At 49.1% G+C, this 16,705-nt stretch overlaps 1 protein-coding gene across 2 annotated transcripts in view; it reads left to right on the top strand.

Annotated features, from left to right (window-relative positions):
- Positions 1 to 16,705, top strand: part of LOC135517194 (ribosomal protein S6 kinase alpha-3-like) — a 63,725-nt gene that overhangs the window by 40,743 nt on the left and 6,277 nt on the right. For both annotated transcript variants that reach the window (XM_064941280.1, XM_064941279.1), the window contains exons 3-12: positions 774 to 890; positions 1,175 to 1,256; positions 4,548 to 4,628; positions 4,711 to 4,790; positions 13,454 to 13,560; positions 13,634 to 13,671; positions 13,851 to 13,993; positions 15,256 to 15,326; positions 16,350 to 16,438; positions 16,562 to 16,626. In XM_064941280.1, coding sequence (XP_064797352.1) covers positions 774 to 890; positions 1,175 to 1,256; positions 4,548 to 4,628; positions 4,711 to 4,790; positions 13,454 to 13,560; positions 13,634 to 13,671; positions 13,851 to 13,993; positions 15,256 to 15,326; positions 16,350 to 16,438; positions 16,562 to 16,626 — 873 coding nt within the window. The remainder of the gene's footprint in view (positions 1 to 773; positions 891 to 1,174; positions 1,257 to 4,547; positions 4,629 to 4,710; positions 4,791 to 13,453; positions 13,561 to 13,633; positions 13,672 to 13,850; positions 13,994 to 15,255; positions 15,327 to 16,349; positions 16,439 to 16,561; positions 16,627 to 16,705) is intronic.

Genomic DNA, 16,705 nt, shown 5'->3' with positions numbered 1-16,705 from the left:
AGTAGTGGCTTCTTCCTTGCTGAGTGACCTTTCAGGTATGTCGATATAGGACTTGTTTTACTGTGGATATAGATACTTTTGTACCTGTTTCCTCCAGCATATTCAAAAGGTCCTTTGCTGTTGTTCTGGGATTAATTTGCACTTTTTACACCAAAGTACGTTCATCTCTAGGAGACAGAACGCGTCTCCTTCCTGAGCGGTATGACGGCTGTGTGGTTCCATGGTGTTTATACTTGCGTACTATTGTTTGTACAGATGAACGTGGTACCTTCAGGCGTTTGGAAATTTCTCCCAAGGATGTACCAGACTTGTGGAGGTCTACAATTTTTATTCTGAGGTCTTGGCTGATTTCTTTTGATTTTCTCACGATGTCAAGCAAAGAGGCACTGAGTTTGAAGGTTGGCCTTGAAATACATCCACAGGTACACCTCCAATTGACTCAAATTATGTCAATTAGCCTATCAGAAACATCTAAAGCCATGACATCATTTTCTGGAATTTTCCAAGCTGTTTAAAGGTACAGTCAACTTAGTGTATGTAAAGTTCTGACCCACTGGAATTGTGATACAGTGAATTATAAGTGAAATAATCTGTCTGTAAACAATAGTTGGAAAAATTACTTGTGTCCTGCACAAAGTTGATGTCCTAACCGTCTTGCCAAAACTACAGTTTGTTAACAAGAAATTTCCTGAGTGGTTGAAAAACAAGTTTTAATGGCTCCAATGACTCTATGTAAACTTCCGACTTCAACTGTATGTGTGTCTGTCCAACAGGAGGACGAGAGTGTCAATGAAATCAACATCACCAACCATACCAAGGAGGGGTCAGAGAAGGGTGACCCTCGACAGTTCGAGCTCCGCAAGGTCCTAGGACAAGGCTCATTCGGAAAGGTCTGTGTGTGTGTGTGTGTGTGTGTGTGTGTGTGTGTGTGTGTGTGTGTGTGTGTGCGTGTGCGTGTGTGTGTGTGTTTGATTCCACTGATGTTTCTATTACTTATCCTTATGACAGAGAGTTGCTATAGCAACCACAAGGTAAGGACCCTACACACCTTGTCATCTTTTTTGAATGAACAATTGAGTGTGTGTGCGTTTTCATGTTTGTCAGTCATCTTTCACCTTTTTTCCCCAACATTTATTCTTGTGTGTGTGTGTGTGTGTGTGTGATGTGTGTGTAGGTGTTCCTTGTCAAGAAGGCTACAGGTCCAGATGCAGGACAGCTCTATGCCATGAAGGTTCTGAAGAAAGCCACACTGAAAGGTAATGAGGGATGGAGAGGGAGGTAGAGGGGAGGTGATTTCAGAGCAGAAGTACATTTTGCTCTCCTGGAATCATGTCAGTGTGACATACTATCAGGGCCTCACGTTAGAATGGCAAGCCGCTGCTCTCTACGGGGTTGGGTTTTGAAGTAGTGGAAAGTTCCATCACTCATTTGAAGCTGAGGGCAGCAGCGCCTCCCCAAAAGTGCTGTGGTTAAATCCCCTTGGCCATGAACCTCTAGCCCCCCCCATTGGGAAGCAATGTAATAGCCCTGTTTGTTGGAAATGGAACACGCCAACAGACTGCTTTATAGCAGAGAGACAACCATCACCATCTGCTGGCCACACACCTCATATTCACCGACAGTGGAGGGATTCTGCTCTCTCTCTCTCTCTTTCTCTCTCTCTCTCTCTCCTGCTCTCTCTTTCTCTCTTTTCTCTTGTCTCTCTCTTTCTCTTTTATTTCTCTCTCTCGCCACTCCTCCTCCTCCTCTCTTGTTGATTTTATATTTATTTCCCTCCTTTATTCAATTACTCATCCATTGCCATCTGGGAGCCACTTTCATGCCAAGAGAGAGAGAGAGAGGGAGAGGGAAAGGCAAAGAGAAAGATCGATAGAAGAAGGGGGAAAGGGAGAGAGATAGATGGAAGAAGGGGGAAAGGGAGAGAGATAGATAGAAGAAGGGGGAAAGGGAGAGAGATAGATGGAAGAAGGGGGAAAGGCAAAGAGAAAGATAGAAGAAGGGGGAAAGGTAGAGAGATAGATAGAAGAAGGTGGAAAAGGAGAGAGATAGATAGAAGAAGGGGGAAAGGCAAAGAGAAAGATGGAAGAAGGGGGAAAGGGAGAGAGAGAGATAGAAGAAGGGGGAAAGGGAGAGAGATAGATGGAAGAAGGGGGAAAGGGAGAGAGATAGATGGAAGAAGGGGGGAAGGGAGAGAGAGATAGAAGAAAGGGAAAGGGAGAGAGAGAGATAGAAGAAGGGGGAAAGGGAGAGAGATAGATAGAAGAAGGGGGAAAGGGAGAGAGATAGATAGAAGAAGGGGGAAAGGAGAGAGAGAGATAGAAGAAGGGGGAAAGGGAGAGAGATACATAGAAGAAGGGGGAAAGGGAGAGAGAAAGATAGATAGAAGAAGGGGGAAAGGGAGAGAGAGATAGAAGAAGGGGGAAAGGGAGAGAGAAAGATGGAAGAAGGGGGAAAGGGAGAGAGAAAGATAGATAGAAGAAGGGGGAAAGGGAGAGAGATAGATAGAAGAAGGGGGAAAGGGAGAGAGATAGATAGAAGAAGGGGGAAAGGGAGAGAGATAGATGGAAGAAGGGGGAAAGGGAGAGAGATAGATGGAAGAAGGGTGGAAGGGAGAGAGATAGAAGAAGTGGGGGGAAAGGGAGAGAGATAGATGGAAGAGGGGGAAAGGGAGAGAGATAGATAGAAGAAGGGGGAAAGGGAGAGAGATAGAAGAAGTGGGAAAGGGAGAGAGATAGAAGAAGGGGGAAAGGGAGAGAGATAGATAGAAGAAGGGGGAAAGGGAGAGAGAGAGATAGAAGAAGGGGGAAAGGCAAAGAGAAAGATAGATAGAAGAAGGGGGAAAGGGAGAGAGATAGATAGAAGAAGGGGGAAAGGGAGAGAGATAGATGGAAGAAGGGGGAAAGAGAGAGAGATAGATAGAAGAAGGGGGAAAGGGAGAGAGATAAATGGAAGAAGGGGGAAAGGGATAGAGATAGATAGAAGAAGGTGGAAAGGGAGAGAGATAGATAGAAGAAGGGGGAAAGGGAGAGAGATAGATAGAAGAAGGGGGAAAGGGAGAGAGATAGATGGAAGAAGGGGGAAAGGGAGAGAGATAGATGGAAGAAGGGGGAAAGGGAGAGAGATAGATGGAAGAAGGGGGAAAGGGAGAGAGAGAGATAGAAGAAGGGGGAAAGGGAGAGAGATAGATGGAAGAAGGGGGAAAGGGATAGAGATAGATAGAAGAAGGTGGAAAGGGAGAGAGATAGATAGAAGGGGAAAGGGAGAGAGATAGATAGAAGAAGGGGGAAAGGGAGAGAGATAGATAGAAGAAGGGGGAAAGGGAGAGAGATAGATGGAAGAAGGGGGAAAGAGAGAGAGATAGATAGAAGAAGGGGGAAAGGGAGAGAGATAAATGGAAGAAGGGGGAAAGGGATAGAGATAGATAGAAGAAGGTGGAAAGGGAGAGAGATAGATAGAAGAAGGGGGAAAGGGAGAGAGATAGATGGAAGAAGGGGGAAAGGGAGAGAGATAGATGGAAGAAGGGGGAAAGGGAGAGAGATAGATGGAAGAAGGGGGAAAGTGAGAGAGATAGATGGAAGAAGGGTGGAAGGGAGAGAGATAGATAGAAGAAGTGGGAAAGGGAGAGAGATAGATAAAGGGGGAAAAGGAGAGAGATAGAAGAAGGGGTAAAGGGAGAGAGATAGAAGAAGGGGTAAAGGGAGAGAGATAGATAAAGGGGTAAAGGGAGAGAGATAGATAAAGGGGGAAAGGGAGAGAGATAGATAGAGGGAGGGGGAGACAGAAAGATATATAGAGGGAGGGGGAGACAGAAAGATATATAGAGGGAGGGGGATAGGTAGAGGGGAATAAAGATATATAGAGGGAGGTAGATAGGTAGAGGGGAATAAAGATATATAGAGGGAGGGGATAGGTAGAGGGGAATAAAGATATATAGAGGGAGGTAGATAGGTAGAGGGGAATAAAGATATATAGAGGGAGGTAGATAGGTAGAGGGGAATAAAGATATATAGAGGGAGGTAGATAGGTAGAGGGGAATAAAGATATATAGAGGGAGGTAGATAGGTAGAGGGGAATAAAGATATATAGAGGGAGGGGATAGGTAGAGGGAATAAAGATATATAGAGGGAGGTAGATAGGTAGAGGGAATAAAGATATATAGAGGGAGGTAGATAGGTAGAGGGAATAAAGATATATAGAGGGACGAGCTGCTGGACTTCATCAACTCCTCAGAGCACAAACCAGCCAACAGCGCTAAGGCTGCCAAGCTGGCACGCCATAAACAGAAGAAGAAGGTGATGTCACATGACGTGGTGGGAATAGTCACCAATACAGATCAGTTAATACATATTAAAGTATTGGTGTTTGTTCAAGAGGGAATAAAGATGGTTTGGGAGGAAGAGCTACGTCAGAAAAATGGATGTTGGCAAGCGGAGATAATTTACTTTATTCTGTTTTTTCCTAGATTTATGTGTACTCTGTATGTTTTAATACTGTGTGTGTGTGTGTGCGTGTGTGTGTGTGTGTGTGTGTGCGTGTGTGTGTTGCAGTGCGTGACAGGGTGAGGACTAAGATGGAGAGAGACATTCTGGTGGAGGTCAACCATCCCTTCATCGTTAAACTGCACTATGGTGAGTTAGCCAATCACAGCTCAGTACTACAGTGAGTCAATAACAACGTCAGTCCCCTGGTAACCAATCAGATGTCTCTCAGCATTCCAAACAGAAGGGAAACTCTACCTCATCCTGGACTTCCTACGGGGAGGAGACCTCTTCACACGACTGTCTAAAGAGGTGAGGGCGTGTGTGTGGTGTGTTTGTTGGAGTGGCGTTGGTGTGGCGTGAGTGTTGGTGTGGCGTGTGTGTTGGTGTGGCGTGTGTGTTGGTGTGGCGTGTGTGTTGGTGTGGCGTGTGTGTTGGTGTGGCGTGTGTGTTGGTGTGGCGTGTGTGTTGGTGTGGCGTGTGTGTTGGTGTGGCGTGTGTGTTGGTGTGGAGTGTGTGTTGTTGTGGCGTGTGTGTTGGAGTGGCGCTGGTGTGGAGTGTGTGTTGGTGTGGAGTGTGTGTTGGTGTGGCGTGTGTGTTGGTGTGGCGTGTGTGTTGGTGTGGCGTGTGTGTTGGAGTGGCATTGGTGTGGCGTGTGTGTTGGTGTGGAGTGTGTGTTGGTGTGGAGTGTGTGTTGGTGTGGCGTGTGTGTTGGAGTGGCGCTGGTGTGGAGTGTGTGTTGGTGTGGCGTGTGTGTTGGAGTGGCATTGGTGTGGCGTGTGTGTTGGTGTGGAGTGTGTGTTGGTGTGGCGTGTGTGTTGGTGTGGAGTGTGTGTTGGTGTGGAGTGTGTGTTGGTGTGGCGTGTGTGTTGGTGTGGAGTGTGTGTTGGTGTGGAGTGTGTGTTGGTGTGGAGTGTGTGTTGGTGTGGAGTGTGTGTTGGTGTGGCGTGTGTGTTGGAGTGGCGCTGGTGTGGAGTGTGTGTTGGTGTGGCGTGTGTGTTGGTGTGGCGTGTGTGTTGGTGTGGTGTGTGTGTTGGTGTGGCGTGTGTGTTGGAGTGGCATTGGTGTGGCGTGTGTGTTGGTGTGGAGTGTGTGTTGGTGTGGAGTGTGTGTTGGTGTGGCGTGTGTGTTGGAGTGGCGCTGGTGTGGAGTGTGTGTTGGTGTGGCGTGTGTGTTGGAGTGGCATTGGTGTGGCGTGTGTGTTGGTGTGGAGTGTGTGTTGGTGTGGCGTGTGTGTTGGTGTGGAGTGTGTGTTGGTGTGGAGTGTGTGTTGGTGTGGCGTGTGTGTTGGTGTGGAGTGTGTGTTGGTGTGGAGTGTGTGTTGGTGTGGAGTGTGTGTTGGTGTGGAGTGTGTGTTGGTGTGGCGTGTCTGTTGGAGTGGCGCTGGTGTGGAGTGTGTGTTGGTGTGGAGTGTGTGTTGGTGTGGAGTGTGTGTTGGTGTGGAGTGTGTGTTGGTGTGGAGTGTGTGTTGGAGAGGCGCTGGTGTGGAGTGTGTGTTGGTGTAGAGCAGGGGTGTCAAAGTCAAATGGACGGAGGGCCAAATAAAAAATTTAGCTACAAGCCGAGGGCCGGACTGTTCGAATGTTCATTGAAAAATTTTTAAATGACGCATATAGTCTAGTGAACCTAATTGAACCTACTGAAAACCTAACAAATATATTCCAATATGATCAGATAAATAAAGCAATATTTTCTTATGGCTCTGTCAGTAATCTTTAATTTTCAACAGACACAAAAGACAAATTTCCTTTATATAAAAATCCCCATAACATGAACATTAAATGAAAGAAACCGGTATTCAAGGCACCATCAGTAGCCTATATTTTCTATTTTAGCAAAAGTGGGCTAAATTTACTTCAAAGAAAAAAACAATAATAGCAATTTTCTATCATCCACTCAACTGAAATATTTTTAAAATATAATTGGATTGAAATACAATAAAATAAAGTGCAAAAATCTATTAATCAAAAACAACACTTTGTTTAAGGAGAAGTAACATGCAGTGAAAACAAATATTAAACTTTAACTTTTAAACTTGAACTGAGTAAAAACTCTAAATATGTGATTGCACAGTAATGTTCACTTGTTTGAGGTTGAGGGTGATACTTGGTGGTGTCCCATCTTTTCCACAAGTTCATCAATGTTCGGGGGAAAGGCTCTGAGCTGAGGAAATCCTCAGAATTGAGTGGAGGTGTTCAGCAGTAAGTCGACTTCTGTGTGATGTTTTGTTCAGGTTCATCAAAGAAAAAGTTGTTCACACAGGTATGTGCTGCCAAACATAGACAACGTTTGAGCAGCCTGGATGCGCAGCTGGGGCATTGTGTCGGGGAGGAAACGGGCGAACTCCGCAGCACCCACTGCCGCATATTTTGCCCTCAGTGCATCATTGCATTGGAGGTCAATCAACTCCATTTGGAGGTTTGGTGGTGAGCTTTCCACGTCAACAGCAAATGGGTTACCGAGCAGTTCCAACCTGCTTTTTTGTGCTTCAAAGTCAGCAAATCGGCGTCGAAAGTCAGCGGCAAGCATACCTATTTTATCAGCCAACTGTGCGCTCGGGAACGCACTGGTAGAGAGCTTCTCTTTCATGGTCTGGCAGCTGGGAAAGTGGCTCAAATTTTCTTTCCGCATCTGCGTCTCCCACAGAGTCAGTTTGGTTTTAAATGCCTTCACTGTACTGTACATATCAGAGATGACATGATCCCGACCCTGCAGCTGCAAGTTCATTGCATTCAGATGACTCGTAATGTCACACAGAAAAGCCATTTCACACAGAAACATTTCGTCTCGGAGTTGTGTTGTGTCTTTCCCTTTGCTGTCCAAGAACAGACAAATCTCCTCACGAAGCTCGAAACATCTTTGAAGCACCTTTCCCTGGCTTAGCCATCGCACCTCTGTGTGATAAGGCAAATCACCATGCTCCGTTTCTAACTCCGTCAGAAATGCCTTGAACTGGCGGTGATTCAAACCTTTGGCTCTGATAAAGTTAACTGTGCGCGTGATGATGCTCATTACATGCTCCATTTTCAAGGCTTTACCGCACAACGCTTCCTGGTGTATGATACAATGATAAGCTGTCAGCTCACCTGTCGCGTTTTCCTCTTGCATCTTTTCCCGTATCTTCGCCACCAGTCCGCTCCTGTGTCCACACATCGCAGGTGCTCCGTCGGTTGTCAAACCCACGAGTTTTTCCCAAGGCAGCTCCATCTCATTTACACATCTTGACACCTCTTCATACAAATCATGCCCCGTAGTTGTGCCATGCATAGGAGGTAAAGCCAAAAACTCCTCTGTCACGCTTAGGCTGGAGTCCACTCCGCGGATGAAAATTGACAACTGGGCAATGTCAGAAATGTCGGTGCTCTCATCCACAGCCAAGGAATATGCAATGAAATCTTTTCCCTTTTTCACAAGCTGCTCTTTTAGATTGATGGACAACTGGTCTCTCTCTCGGCAATGGTGTTTCTGCTCAGACTCACATTTAAAAAGAGTTGCCTTTTTCTGGGCAAACTTCGTCACAAACTTTAATCATGCAGTTTTTGATGAAATCCCCCTCCGTAAATGGCCGGGCTGATTTAGCGATCTCTTCTGCCAAAATAAAACTGGCCTTGACAGCAGCCTGGCCTTGTGATTTGGCTTTTTGAACAGAGCCTGTCGAGATTTGAGGCCTCGTTTTAATTCCTCTGCCTTTTGTAGCCTTTGTTCCATGTCCATATTCTTGTTTTTGTCCGCGTGTTTCGTTTCATAATGTCGTCTCAGATTATACTCTTTCAGTACCGCCACACTTTCTCCACACAGAAGACACACAGGTTTTCCAGCTACCTCCGTGAACATATACTCCGACTCCCACCTTGTTTGAAACCCCGGTTCTCAGTGTCCACCTTCCGTTTTGCCATTTTTGATGGGTATCTGAAAGTTAATTTTACTGTGATGCTGACGACTGCTGTGCCAATAAATATTGAAATGAAGCAGCCTACTGCTCGGTGCGTCACCGTTGCATTGTGGGAAATGTAGTATTGGTGCGTGTAAAAGATCTGCGGGCTGCCGGCTTGCTGCGGTCTGCGGGCCGGTTCTAATAATAAATCAAGATCATCCCAGGGGCCGTAAAAAACCTTCTCGCGGGCCGGATGTGGCCCGCGGGCCTTGACTCTGACATATGTGGTGTAGAGTGTGTGTTGGTGTGGAGTGTGTGTTGGAGTGGCGCTGGTGTGGAGTGTGTGTTGGTGTGGAGTGTGTGTTGGTGTGGTGTGTGTGTTGGGGTGGAGTGTGTGTTGGTGTGGCGTGTGTGTTGGTGTGGAGTGTGTGTTGGTGTGGAGTGTGTGTTGGTGTGGCGTGTGTGTTGGTGTGGAGTGTGTGTTGGTGTGGAGTGTGTGTTGGTGTGGCGTGTGTGTTGGAGTGGCGCTGGTGTGGAGTGTGTGTTGGTGTGGAGTGTGTGTTGGTGTGGAGTGTGTGTTGGTGTGGCGTGTGTGTTGGAGTGGCGCTGGTGTGGAGTGTGTGTTGGTGTGGAGTGTGTGTTGGTGTGGCATGTGTGTTGGAGTGGCGCTGGTGTGGAGTGTGTGTTGGTGTGGAGTGTGTGTTGGTGTGGAGTGTGTGTTGGCGTGGAGTGTGTGTTGGTTTGGAGTGTGTGTTGGTGTGGCGTGTGTGTTGGTGTGGAGTGTGTGTTGGTGTGGAGTGTGTGTTGGTGTGGAGTGTGTGTTGGTGTGGCGTGTGTGTTGGTGTGGAGTGTGTGTTGGTGTGGAGTGGCGCTGGTGTGGAGTGTGTGTTGGTGTGGAGTGTGTGTTGGTGTGGCGTGTGTGTTGGAGTGGCGCTGGTGTGGAGTGTGTGTTGGTGTGGAGTGTGTGTTGGTGTGGCGTGTGTGTTGGAGTGGCGCTGGTGTGGAGTGTGTGTTGGTGTGGAGTGTGTGTTGGTGTGGAGTGTGTGTTGGTGTGGAGTGTGTGTTGGTGTGGCGTGTGTGTTGGAGTGGTGCTGGTGTGGAGTGTGTGTTGGTGTGGAGTGTGTGTTGGTGTGGAGTGTGTGTTGGTGTGGCGTGTGTGTTGGAGTGGCGCTGGTGTGGAGTGTGTGTTGGTGTGGAGTGTGTGTTGGTGTGGAGTGTGTGTTGGTGTGGAGTGTGTGTTGGAGTGGCGCTGGTGTGGAGTGTGTGTTGGTGTGGAGTGTGTGTTGGTGTGGAGTGTGTGTTGGAGTGGCGCTGGTGTGGTGTGTGTTGGTGTGGAGTGTGTGTTGGTGTGGAGTGTGTGTTGGAGTGGCGCTAGTGTGGAGTGTGTGTTGGTGTGGAGTGTGTGTTGGTGTGGTGTGTGTGTTGGTGTGGAGTGTGTTGGTGTGGAGTGTGTGTTGGTGTGGTGTGTGTGTTGGTGTGGAGTGTGTGTTGGTGTGGAGTGTGTGTTGGTGTGGCGTGTGTGTTGGTGTGGAGTGTGTGTTGGTGTGGAGTGTGTGTTGGTGTGGCGTGTGTGTTGGTGTGGAGTGTGTGTTGGTGTGGAGTGTGTGTTGGTGTGGAGTGGCTGTTGGTGTGGAGTGTGTGTTGGTGTGGAGTGTGTGTTGGTGTGGCGTGTGTGTTGGTGTGGAGTGTGTGTTGGTGTGGAGTGTGTGTTGGTGTGGAGTGTGTGTTGGTGTGGAGTGTGTGCTGGTGTGGCGTGTGTGTTGGTGTGGCGTGTGTGTTGGTGTGGCGTGTGTGTTGGAGTGGCGCTGGTGTGGAGTGTGTGTTGGTGTGGAGTGTGTGTTGGTGTGTAGTGTGTGTTGGTGTGGAGTGTGTGTTGGTGTGGAGTGTGTGTTGGTGTGGCGTGTGTGTTGGTGTGGAGTGTGTGTTGGTGTGGAGTGTGTGTTGGTGTGGAGTGTGTGTTGGTGTGGCGTGTGTGTTGGTGTGGAGTGTGTGTGTTGGTGTGGCGTGTGTGTTGGTGTGGAGTGTGTGTTGGTGCGGCGTGTGTGTTGGTGTGGCGTGTGTGTTGGTGTGGAGTGTGTGTTGGTGTGGAGTGTGTGTTGGTGTGGAGTGTGTGTTGGTGTGGAGTGTGTGTTGGTGTGGCGTGTGTGTTGGAGTGGCGCTGGTGTGGAGTGTGTGTTGGTGTGGAGTGTGTGTTGGTGTGGAGTGTGTGTTGGTGTGGCGTGTGTGTTGGTGTGGCGTGTGTGTTGGTGTGGAGTGTGTGTTGGTGTGGCGTGTGTGTTGGTGTGGAGTGTGTGTTGGTGTGGAGTGTGTGTTGGTGTGGAGTGTGTGTTGGTGTGGAGTGTGTGTTGGTGTGGCGTGTGTGTTGGAGTGGCGCTGGTGTGGAGTGTGTGTTGGTGTGGCGTGTGTGTTGGTGTGGAGTGTGTGTTGGTGTGGCGTGTGTGTTGGTGTGGCGTGTGTGTTGGTGTGGCGTGTGTGTTGGAGTGGCATTGGTGTGGCGTGTGTGTTGGTGTGGAGTGTGTGTTGGTGTGGAGTGTGTGTTGGTGTGGCGTGTGTGTTGGAGTGGCGCTGGTGTGGAGTGTGTGTTGGTGTGGCGTGTGTGTTGGTGTGGCCTTGGTGTGGCGTGTGTGTTGGTGTGGAGTGTGTGTTGGTGTGGCGTGTGTGTTGGTGTGGAGTGTGTGTTGGTGTGGAGTGTGTGTTGGTGTGGCGTGTGTGTTGGTGTGGAGTGTGTGTTGGTGTGGAGTGTGTGTTGGTGTGGAGTGTGTGTTGGTGTGGAGTGTGTGTTGGTGTGGCGTGTGTGTTGGAGTGGCGCTGGTGTGGAGTGTGTGTTGGTGTGGAGTGTGTGTTGGTGTGGAGTGTGTGTTGGTGTGGAGTGTGTGTTGGTGTGGAGTGTGTGTTGGTGTGGAGTGTGTGTTGGAGAGGCGCTGGTGTGGAGTGTGTGTTGGTGTAGAGTGTGTGTTGGTGTGGAGTGTGTGTTGGAGTGGCGCTGGTGTGGAGTGTGTGTTGGTGTGGAGTGTGTGTTGGTGTGGTGTGTGTGTTGGGGTGGAGTGTGTGTTGGTGTGGCGTGTGTGTTGGTGTGGAGTGTGTGTTGGTGTGGGTGTGTGTTGGTGTGGCGTGTGTGTTGGTGTGGAGTGTGTGTTGGTGTGGAGTGTGTGTTGGTGTGGCGTGTGTGTTGGAGTGGCGCTGGTGTGGAGTGTGTGTTGGTGTGGAGTGTGTGTTGGTGTGGAGTGTGTGTTGGTGTGGCGTGTGTGTTGGAGTGGCGCTGGTGTGGAGTGTGTGTTGGTGTGGAGTGTGTGTTGGTGTGGCATGTGTGTTGGAGTGGCGCTGGTGTGGAGTGTGTGTTGGTGTGGAGTGTGTGTTGGTGTGGAGTGTGTGTTGGTGTGGAGTGTGTGTTGGCGTGGAGTGTGTGTTGGTTTGGAGTGTGTGTTGGTGTGGCGTGTGTGTTGGTGTGGAGTGTGTGTTGGTGTGGAGTGTGTGTTGGTGTGGAGTGTGTGTTGGTGTGGCGTGTGTGTTGGTGTGGAGTGTGTGTTGGTGTGGAGTGGCGCTGGTGTGGAGTGTGTGTTGGTGTGGAGTGTGTGTTGGTGTGGAGTGTGTGTTGGTGTGGCGTGTGTGTTGGAGTGGCGCTGGTGTGGAGTGTGTGTTGGTGTGGAGTGTGTGTTGGTGTGGCGTGTGTGTTGGAGTGGCGCTGGTGTGGAGTGTGTGTTGGTGTGGAGTGTGTGTTGGTGTGGAGTGTGTGTTGGTGTGGAGTGTGTGTTGGTGTGGCGTGTGTGTTGGAGTGGTGCTGGTGTGGAGTGTGTGTTGGTGTGGAGTGTGTGTTGGTGTGGAGTGTGTGTTGGTGTGGCGTGTGTGTTGGAGTGGCGCTGGTGTGGAGTGTGTGTTGGTGTGGAGTGTGTGTTGGTGTGGAGTGTGTGTTGGTGTGGCGTGTGTGTTGGAGTGGCGCTGGTGTGGAGTGTGTGTTGGTGTGGAGTGTGTGTTGGTGTGGAGTGTGTGTTGGAGTGGCGCTGGTGTGGTGTGTGTTGGTGTGGAGTGTGTGTTGGTGTGGAGTGTGTGTTGGAGTGGCGCTAGTGTGGAGTGTGTGTTGGTGTGGAGTGTGTGTTGGTGTGGTGTGTGTGTTGGTGTGGAGTGTGTGTTGGTGTGGAGTGTGTGTTGGTGTGGAGTGTGTGTTGGTGTGGAGTGTGTGTTGGTGTGGAGTGTGTGTTGGTGTGGCGTGTGTGTTGGTGTGGAGTGTGTGTTGGTGTGGAGTGTGTGTTGGTGTGGCGTGTGTGTTGGTGTGGCGTGTGTGTTGGTGTGGAGTGTGTGTTGGTGTGGAGTGGCTGTTGGTGTGGAGTGTGTGTTGGTGTGGAGTGTGTGTTGGTGTGGCGTGTGTGTTGGTGTGGCGTGTGTGTTGGTGTGGAGTGTGTGTTGGTGTGGAGTGTGTGTTGGTGTGGAGTGTGTGTTGGTGTGGAGTGTGTGCTGGTGTGGCGTGTGTGTTGGTGTGGCGTGTGTGTTGGTGTGGCGTGTGTGTTGGAGTGGCGCTGGTGTGGAGTGTGTGTTGGTGTGGAGTGTGTGTTGGTGTGTAGTGTGTGTTGGTGTGGAGTGTGTGTTGGTGTGGCGTGTGTGTTGGTGTGGAGTGTGTGTTGGTGTGGAGTGTGTGTTGGTGTGGAGTGTGTGTTGGTGTGGAGTGTGTGTTGGTGTGGAGTGTGTGTTGGTGTGGCGTGTGTGTTGGTGTGGAGTGTGTGTGTTGGTGTGGCGTGTGTGTTGGTGTGGCGTGTGTGTTGGTGTGGAGTGTGTGTTGGTGTGGCGTGTGTGTTGGTGTGGAGTGTGTGTTGGTGTGGAGTGTGTGTTGGTGTGGCGTGTGTGTTGGTGTGGAGTGTGTGTTGGTGTGGCGTGTGTGTTGGTGTGGCGTGTGTGTTGGTGTGGAGTGTGTGTTGGTGTGGAGTGTGTGTTGGTGTGGAGTGTGTGTTGGTGTGGAGTGTGTGTTGGTGTGGAGTGTGTGTTGGTGTGGAGTGTGTGTTGGTGTGGAGTGTGTGTTGGTGTGGCGTGTGTGTTGGTGTGGAGTGTGTGTTGGTGTGGCGTGTGTGTTGGTGTGGAGTGTCTCACCTTCCCCTCTCCTCTCTGTGTGTAGGTGATGTTCACAGAGGAGGATGTGAAGTTCTACCTGGCAGAGTTGGCCCTGGCGCTGGACCACCTTCACAGCCTGGGCATCATCTACAGAGACCTCAAACCAGAGAAGTACATACACACACACACACACACACACACGCGTTTAGTTTCTTTGTCCAAAGATCCATTTCTGTCTTTTCAGCATTCTGCTAGACGAGGAGGGACACATTAAGCTGACGGGTGAGTGATATCAGACCTGTGTGTGAGTGTGTGTGTGTGTGTGTGTGTGTGTGGGGTTTGTTTTTCTATTTGAATGTTTGAATGTGTCTATTCTTTCTGCAGACGGTATGTCCTGAGAACAAAGCTTACTCGTGTGTTGATGTGTGTGTATGTGTGTGTGTGTTGATGTGTGTGTGTAGACTTCGGCCTCAGTAAGGAGTCTATAGACCATGAGAACAAGGCCTATTCGTTCTGTGGGACAGTGGAGTACATGGCTCCGGAGGTGGTCAATAGGAGAGGTCACACCACCAGCGCTGATTGGTGGTCCTACGGCGTGCTCATGGTGAGAGGGGTGGGGCCACACACCTTATATGGTTTATTTACCTGTTCCTTATTTGTGTTGTGTTACAGGTTGTGGTTAGGTTGTGGTTAGGTAGTGGTTAGGTTGTGGTTAGGTAGTGGTTAGGTAGTGGTTAGGTTGTGGTTAGGTTGTGGTTAGGTTGTGGTTAGGTTGTGGTTAGGTTGTCGTTAGGTAGTGGTTAGGTAGTGGTTAGGTAGTGGTTAGGTTGTGGTTAGGTAGTGGTTAGGTTGTGGTTAGGTAGTGGTTAGGCTGTCGTTAGGTAGTGGTTAGGTTGTGGTTAGGTAGTGGTTAGGTTGTGGTTAGGTAGTGGTTAGGTAGTGGTTAGGTTGTGGTTAGGTTGTGGTTAGGTAGTGGTTAGGCTGTCGTTAGGTAGTGGTTAGGTTGTGGTTAGGTAGTGGTTAGGTTGTCATTAGGTAGTGGTTAGGTAGTGGTTAGGTAGTGGTTAGGTTGTGGTTAGGTAGTGGTTAGGTTGTGGTTAGGTAGTGGTTAGGTAGTGGTTAGGTTGTGGTTAGGTTGTCGTTAGGTAGTGGTTAGGTTGTGGTTAGGTAGTGGTTAGGTAGTGGTTAGGTAGTGGTTAGGTAGTGGTTAGGTTGTCGTTAGGTAGTGGTTAGGTTGTGGTTAGGTAGTGGTTAGGTTGTGGTTAGGTTGTGGTTAGGTAGTGGTTAGGTTGTGGTTAGGTAGTGGTTAGGTTGTCGTTAGGTAGTGGTTAGGTTGTGGTTAGGTAGTGGTTAGGTTGTGGTTAGGTAGTGGTTAGGTAGTGGTTAGGTTGTCGTTAGGTAGTGGTTAGGTTGTGGTTAGGTTGTGGTTAGGTTGTGGTTAGGTTGTGGTTAGGTAGTGGTTAGGTTGTCGTTAGGTAGTGGTTAGGTTGTGGTTAGGTAGTGGTTAGGTTGTCGTTAGGTAGTGGTTAGGTTGTCGTTAGGTAGTGGTTAGGTTGTGGTTAGGTAGTGGTTAGGTTGTCGTTAGGTTGTAGTTAGGTAGTCGATAGGTAGTAGTTAGGTAGTGGTTAGGTTGTCGTTAGGTTGTAGTTAGGTAGTCGATAGGTAGTAGTTAGGTAGTGGTTAGGTTGTCGTTAGGTTGTGGTTAGGTAGTCGTTAGGTAGTAGTTAGGTAGTGGTTAGGTTGTCGTTAGGTTGTAGTTAGGTAGTCGGTAGGTAGTAGTTAGGGTAGGAGTTAGGTTGTGGTTACGTTGTAGTTGGGTTGGTTGGTAGGTTGTGTGAAACTCTTCATCTCTTCATCCTCTGGCAGTTTGAGATGCTGACCGGAACACTACCATTCCAGGGGAAAGACCGCAAGGAGACCATGACCATGATCCTCAAGTGAGTCTCTTCCACCAGGTCTTTTTTCATCTCACTGGAGCAATGTGTTTACAAGACTGTGGTTGAATTGGTTCTATGCTGAGGCAGCTCAGAACTAGTTGTTCCACTCAGCAGGAGGGCATTATGGATGGACAGACTAGAAGAGTGATAAAAGCAGGAAAATGGACATAGCTAAGTGGGCTGTTAGATGTTGATGATAGACAGGGGAAGATACAGGGAGGGTATGAGAGAGAGAGAGAGAGAGAGAGGAGGAGACAGAGAGGAGGAGACAGAGAGAGAGGAGGAGAGAGGGAGGGGTAAGAGGGGAGAGATGGGGAAGAGAGAGAGAGAGTAGAGAAAGAGAGAGAGAGAGGAAGGGTGGAAGAGGGGAGAGATGGAGAAAGAGAGAGAGAGAGAGAGGAAGGGTGGAAGAGGGGAGAGATGGGGAGAGAGAGAGAGAGAGAGAGAGAGAGAGAGAGGAGTAGAGAGAGGGAGAGAGAGAGAGGAGTAGAGAGAGGGAGAGAGAGAGTGAGGAGTAGAGAGAGAGAGAGAGAGAGAGGAGTAGAGGGAGAGAGGGAGAGGAGTAGAGAGAGAGAGAGAGAGAGAGAGGAGTAGAGGGAGAGAGGGAGAGGAGTAGAGAGAGAGAGAGAGGATGAGAGAGGAAGGGTGGAAGAGGGGAGAGATGGAGAGAAAGAGGGGGTAAAGCAGGAGAGAGATGGAATGGTAAAGAGAGGAAGGGTGCAGGAAAGTGCAAAAGAAATGGGATGGGTAAGAGCGATTTCAACACAGAATGATTTATCTCTCCCTCTCAGTGGAAAATGTTGAGAATGTTTCTTTCTCTAGGCTGCTGAGATGGTTTTTGTTAAACGCTGAGTTAGTTTCCTGTGTGTGTTACTGATACTGGGTGTCTGGACATCAGCATTCAGTCAGATTGAATACAGGTTGATATGTGATGACTGTGTCAATAACTGCACTGTCTCATGTACTCTATTGTCCCTCTATCACTGCCTTCCCTTCTGCATTCCTTCCTGTTCCTCTCCTCAGAGCTAAGTTGGGGATGCCACAGTTTTTGAGTTCTGAAGCCCAGAGTCTCCTGAGGAACCTTTTCAAACGCAACCCTACAAACAGGCTAGGTAACACAACCTGATCTTAGGTCAGGGTTAAGATTTCCCCTTAAAGGTTAATGTTAGGATTGAGGGAGGTAATCTGATCCCAGATCTGTGTTGAAGTGTAACTTCTGGTTCTGATCTCTGTAGGGGCCGGCCCAGACGGAGTGGAAGAGATCAAGAGACACCACTTCTACTGCACCATAGACTGGAACGTGAGTGATGAGACATCTCGTCACACTGTGTTTCAGAGGCTGTAGAGTCAGTATATACCATATCATGTGTTCTCTATCT

This window comes from Oncorhynchus masou, chromosome 28 (genome assembly GCF_036934945.1).
Source record: "Oncorhynchus masou masou isolate Uvic2021 chromosome 28, UVic_Omas_1.1, whole genome shotgun sequence".
NCBI classification, from domain to species: domain Eukaryota; kingdom Metazoa; phylum Chordata; class Actinopteri; order Salmoniformes; family Salmonidae; genus Oncorhynchus; species Oncorhynchus masou.
This window is presented reverse-complemented; position numbering and strand designations above follow the sequence as displayed.